We start from the raw sequence: 5,980 nt of genomic DNA on the forward strand, positions 1-5,980 counted from the left end.
CCGGGAGTGGTAGTGTGCGCCTGTAGTTCCAGCTACTTGGAAGACTGAGGCAGAAGGATCACTGGAGTCCAGCAGGTGGAGGCTGTGGTGGCCAGGAGCGTGCCACTGCACTCCAGTCTGGGTGACAGAGTGAGACTCCAACTCAAAAAAAAAAAAGAAGAAAAGCAATTTTCTTAAATGTGTGCAGAATTTGGAAGTGAATTCAAATTCTGCACTTTGCCACTTTTACCAATCCTAGTCTCCTCCAAATATCCTATCCATAAGGAAGCTGAGGATCAGAAAGGCAAAAGGAGTCAGTAGCCTAAGATCTCAGTGAGTTAAGTGGCAAAGCAGAGAACAGATCTCATGCTTGCCTGAAGCCAGAGCCCTTACCACTACACAGGATGCTTCTGTCTAGGTTGACACCTTCCACTGTCATGATAGCTCTATAACTTTAGTAGCAGGGTTGAGGAGTCCTCTGACTCCTGGAGAACTCAGCATTCAGCCCTCATCGGAATTTCTTCTAGAAGTACTTTAGTAGTAACCATAGTTACAGGCTGCCCAGAGACTAAGCTTACTTCCATCTTTACTAATCCATCTTTCAGTGTCAGGCCTCTCCAAAATATATTCCCTGTTTAAAAACAAAGAATTGTGTAAAATGCAAAAGAAAGACTCCTTCTCATACTTCCTGCCATAACCCCATTTTCCTCAGAGATGACCACTATTAATAGGCATATAATAGGATATTATATATCCTTCCATACCTTTTTCTGTGCAGATTTTTGTTTTGTTTTACAAAAATGGAATCCAACTGTGTTTTGTTCTACACCTTTTTTTTTCAACTTCACAGTAGGTCTTAGAGGTTATATATACCTTATTCTTCCAGATAAAATTTATACTAAGAAAGCAAGAAGTTAGAAGTCTTTTTTTTTTTTTGAGTTGGAGTCTCACTCTGTCGCCCAGACTGGAGTGCAGTGGCCGCCTCGACCTGCTGGGCTCTGGCAATCCTTCCGCCTCAGCCTTCCGAGTAGCCGGAATTACAGACATGCTACCACGCCCGACTGATTTTTTTATTTATTGTAGAGATGAGATCTCGCTGCCCAGGCGGGTCTCGAACCCGCGGGCTCAGGCAATCCACTCACCTCAGCCTCCCAAAGGCGCGAGATTGCAGGCTGAGCCACCGAGTCCGGCTAGGACTTTGTGTTCTTACCTCTGTCTCATTTCTGTGCTAACTTCATCTTTTACCCTTTTGTTTTTCTCTCTTTTTCTTTCTCTGTACCTCTTTCATATCATGGCTTCTTTTTGGGAATATATTGATGACAAATAATATTGAGATATATGTTAATATGTTAATTTGATTTTATTCTGGATCACCAAAAGCAGAACCACTAAATGACAATATCTACCTATTATTTATTAGCACAGTGCTAAATACATCCTTCACTTAATCCTCATAGCTATTTTTTCCATTTTACAAATGTGGAGGGTAAGGCTCAGAGAGGACAAGTAATTTCTTAATGTCATATTAATAGTGATTAGTAGCTTAAATTTATTTAGCACTTAGTTTATATCAAATACTAACTTAAGTTTTGTGTATGTATTATCTCAATCTTTAAACAGCCTTATGAAGTAGGTGCTTATAAGGCTATTATCCCATCTTACAGATGAGAAAATGAATGCACACATATATTTAGTAACTTACCCCCCAGGCTTCACAGCTAAAAAGTAGAACTGGAAAACAAACCTGGAGAACTGGATTACAGAGCCTTTGCTCTTCTGTGTTGCCTCCTGTATGATTTTCTGTCTTTACTATATAGTCTGTAGGATTGCTGAGATTTTTTTTTTTTAGTTGGAGTCTCACTCTGTCGCCCAGGCTGGAGTGCAGCGGCATGCTCACCGCCACCACATCCTCGACCTGCTGGGCTCAGGCGATCCCTCCGCCTTAGCCTTCCAAGTAACGAACTACAGGCACATGCCACCATGTCCGGTTAATTTTTTTGATTTATTGTAGAGACGAGGTCTCACCAAATGGCCCAGGTTTGTCTTGAACCCCTGGGCTCAGGTTATCTTCTCACCTTAGCCTCCCAAAGTGCTGGGATTACAGGCGTGAGCCTCTGTGCCTGGCAATTGCTGAGATTTTTTTAACCCCAGTTTAACTTCAGATTCACTAATTGTACTGAAGAAAAGATGTTTCTCTAGAGCCGGGCTCGGTGGCTCAGCCTGTAATCCCACGCTTTGGGAGGCTGAGGTGAGTGGATTGCCTGAGCCCGTGGGTTCGAGACCCGCCTGGGCAACTTGACGAGACCTCATCTCTACCATAAATCAAAAAATTAGCCGGGCATGGTAGCGCGCGCCTGTAGTTCCAGCTACTTGGAAGGCTGAGGCAGAAAGATCACTGGAGCCCAGCAGGTCGAGGCTGCGGTGGCTGGGAGCATGCCACCGCACTCCAGTCTGGGTGACAGAATGAGACTCCAACTCAAGGAAAAAAGAAAAAGAAAAAAATGTTTCTCCATATATGCTACAGAATATGATATCTGTGGAGTCATAAGAATCAACTTTGGAGAAGGGAAAGATTAATTTGAACAAACAAAGTACAACTCAAGCAATGCTTAGACTTTGGAAAGAGGTTTTTGCATGCTCTGTCCATGCTAACTCCTCTTTGCATTTCATAGTTCTCAGAGTCAGGATGATGAAATATATTCTGGTTTGAATGATTAGAATCTCAAAGTCCCAACTTTTCTCTCTGTTCCCTCCCCCACCAGCAGCTTTCTTAGCCCTCTTGGAAGGTAGAGGAGTTGATTCAGTATATTCTTTCATCAAATATTGATTGATTGTAGACTTATCCCCTGTACCATCCTCTGGAGACGCCTGTGTGTTTAGAGGGATACCTTTCTCTGCCTCTAATTTGGAGGGCTACAGCTGTTAGGCCCCTTTGGTGTGGAGGGTAATCTAATCCCTAGGCACCAGCAAGACAGCTGCAAGTTGAGAGTAGGTCAAGGCGACTGACTCTCAGACTTGATAGACTTTCAGACTTGGAAAGCAGAAACAAAGTGAGAGAGTTGATACTGAATGTGATCTGTTGGTTGTATTTCCTTCTTCACCTTTAACCAGAAATGAGAAAGGATAGATTTCCTGGCAATAGGACCCTGGTTAGAGCTTCAGAAATGTCTTTTCAGGAGTACTGGACATATATGAAGGATACAGAACCAGAAGCGACCTGCCTACCCCTCTTATCCCATACCCCTAGAGTGAATCTATCATTTTAGCAAAAAACTTAAAAACAAACAAAGGAAAAGGAAAAAGAACACAGCACCAGGATATCAAGGAGATACTGGATATTCTCTAGGCCAACTAAAGGTTGATCCCTTTGTATGACTCAAAAACAAAACAAAAAAACCAACTTTGAAAAGACCTAGCCAGGCATGGTGGATCATGCCTGTAATCCCAGCTGAGGTGAGAGGATTGCCTAAGCCCACTTGGGCTGAGGCGAGAGGATTGCCTGAGCCCACTTGTTCGAGACCAGCCTGGGCAAAATGGTGAGACTTCTCTACAATAGATAAAAAAATTAGCTGGGCGTAGTGGTACACGCCTGTAGTTCCAGCTACTTGGAAGGCTGAGGCAGAAGGACCACCTGAGCCCAGCAGGTATAGACTGCAGTGGCTGTGAGCATGCCAGTGTACTGCAGCCTGGGCAACAGAATGAGGCTCCGACTCAAAAAAAAGAAAAGACCTGGTCAGGAATTAATGGGCGATTAAAAACTCTCAGTTTTCAGACTCTCCATTTCAACTCCCTTGGCAGTTAGAGATGATGTGGTAGGGCAAACTCTAGTTCAGAAGCAGTTCTTATTTTACTGTTCCCCACTCTTATCACTGAGTATTAGCTACCTGGGGCCTTCTCAGATGTGTAACGTTTCAATGGTGGATAGTTACAAGAGTCAGGACCTTGTAGGAGCAAGGGAATGAAAAGATCCTGTCCTTCCTCTAAAAAACAATCGTAGCTTCAATGGACGTATGGTTAATTTTACCCACTTTTTTCCTTGCAGGACTGTTGAAACCTGGAAGTCCCCTCCCCTTCCCCCTCCCCCCTTTGCGACATCCCCCTCCCTCCACCCTTTCCCACTCTGATAATCTGGCCATGACTAGCAGAAGCACAGCCAGGCCCAACGGGCAGCCCCAGGCCAGCAAAATATGTCAGTTCAAATTGGTCCTGCTGGGAGAATCTGCAGTGGGGAAATCAAGTCTTGTGTTACGTTTTGTCAAAGGGCAATTCCATGAGTACCAGGAGAGCACCATTGGAGGTGAGTACTCAGGGAGAGAAGAGGAGCAATTCTTGGTAAGGTTTTTGAAAGGAGATTTAGGAGCTGGGCTTCTTAGTCCCATTCTTTTCCCCAGGAATGGAAACCCCTTATAAAAACAAAGACAAATAATTGCTGTGATTTCTCTCACTTCCTTTGCACACTGAGAAAATCCGTTTTTTATCTGTCAGTCTTTCTTTTCCCACTGTATCATCTTTTTTTTTTTTTTTTTTTTTGAGTTTGAGTTTGAGTTTGAGTCTCACTCTGTCGCCCAGACTGGAGTGCAATGCCCGCTCCCGGCCACCGCAGCCTTGACCTGCTGGGCTCCGGCGATCCTTCCACCTCAGTCTTCCAAGTAGCTACAACTACAGGCACGTGCTACCACGCCTGGCTAATTTTTTGATTTATTGTAGAGATGAGGTCTCGCCAAGTTGCCCAGGAAGGTCTCGAACCCATGGGCTCAGGCAATTCATTCACCTCGGCCTCCCAAAGCATGGGATTACAGGCTGAGCCACCAAACCCAGCCAGCATTTTCAACCTGTACGTGCTTGGGCTCTTCCCCAGATCTGCTGATTAGTATTGGAGGTAGAATAAGGCTGGTGGTAGCAGCATAGGCATGGTGTTTGGAAAAACTCCTTAGGTGATTTTGCCACAACAGAGGCTAGAACTAATCCCAAATATAAAGGGCATCTACCTTTCCCTCCTTTGTTACCTTTTCCCTGCCACTGCCCCCAAATAGGATGCTGATTGAATACAAGATCTTTTATGAAGACCCCATGTTACTCTTTCCCCCCTTTATGAATCACCTTGGAAATGTGTTCCCGGACCTGTAGTAGAAGATTATGTGAAAAAGTAACAACCAAATGATATTGCTAATGGTGGAACCTGCCATCAAGCTTGGAAATCTAATTAATTCTTGATGTGACTTTTATCTAAAGCTATTGTCTCTCATTATTTGTTATTCCCCTGTTTTGGTTAGAAGAAGGATGACTCTGGTATAATTGCCAGTTCTCTCTATTGCTCTTAGTTTATGATTTACCCCTATTCCTTAAGCAGACAAACTTTTGGCAGGAAGGATGTAGCCAAGGGCAGTCCTAATCCTGATTCTAAGACTTATATGTAAGGAGAATGCCAATTCTTTTCCTGTAGCTGCATAGCCTGGGTGGTCACTGGTCTTAGAGTGGGGATATTTTGAAGGGGGCTGGGATGCTTCCATTCATCCTCCCACTTACAACTTCTTCCTCTCCATCTGTCATCCATAGCGGCCTTCCTCACCCAGTCCGTTTGTCTAGATGACACAACAGTCAAGTTTGAAATCTGGGACACAGCTGGGCAAGAGCGATACCACAGCTTAGCCCCCATGTACTACAGGGGTGCCCAAGCTGCAATTGTGGTTTACGACATTACTAATCAGGTGAGTGGACTGAGAAGACTGTCCTTGCTTATATTTATAGAAATTAAACTAGGTGGGGGAGAGAAAACAGGTTCTTGAAATATCAAATAACAGTAAAAATTATGCTTCCTAGTGCTAAGAAAACAGAGGCAATGAATTATCAGACACCTAACCGGGCTCGGTGGCTCAGCCTGTAATCCCGCGCTTTGGGAGGCTGAGGTGAGTGGATTGCCTGAGCCCGCGGGTTTGAGTCCCACCTGGGCAACTTGGTGAGACCTCATCTCTACAATAAATCAAAAAATAGCCGGGCGTGG

At 44.3% G+C, this 5,980-nt stretch overlaps 1 protein-coding gene across 3 annotated transcripts in view; it reads left to right on the forward strand.

The window, feature by feature from the left end:
- Positions 1 to 5,980, forward strand: part of RAB5B (RAB5B, member RAS oncogene family) — an 18,509-nt gene that overhangs the window by 7,493 nt on the left and 5,036 nt on the right. For all 3 annotated transcript variants that reach the window (XM_008064028.2, XM_021715530.1, XM_021715531.1), the window contains exons 2-3: positions 4,022 to 4,276; positions 5,536 to 5,687. In XM_008064028.2, the coding sequence (XP_008062219.1) occupies positions 4,114 to 4,276; positions 5,536 to 5,687 (315 nt within the window). In that variant the 5' untranslated portion in view covers positions 4,022 to 4,113. The remainder of the gene's footprint in view (positions 1 to 4,021; positions 4,277 to 5,535; positions 5,688 to 5,980) is intronic.

This window comes from Carlito syrichta, unplaced genomic scaffold, assembly GCF_000164805.1.
Source record: "Carlito syrichta isolate Samal-C Ts95f unplaced genomic scaffold, Tarsius_syrichta-2.0.1 Scaffold307179, whole genome shotgun sequence".
Taxonomy (NCBI): domain Eukaryota; kingdom Metazoa; phylum Chordata; class Mammalia; order Primates; family Tarsiidae; genus Carlito; species Carlito syrichta.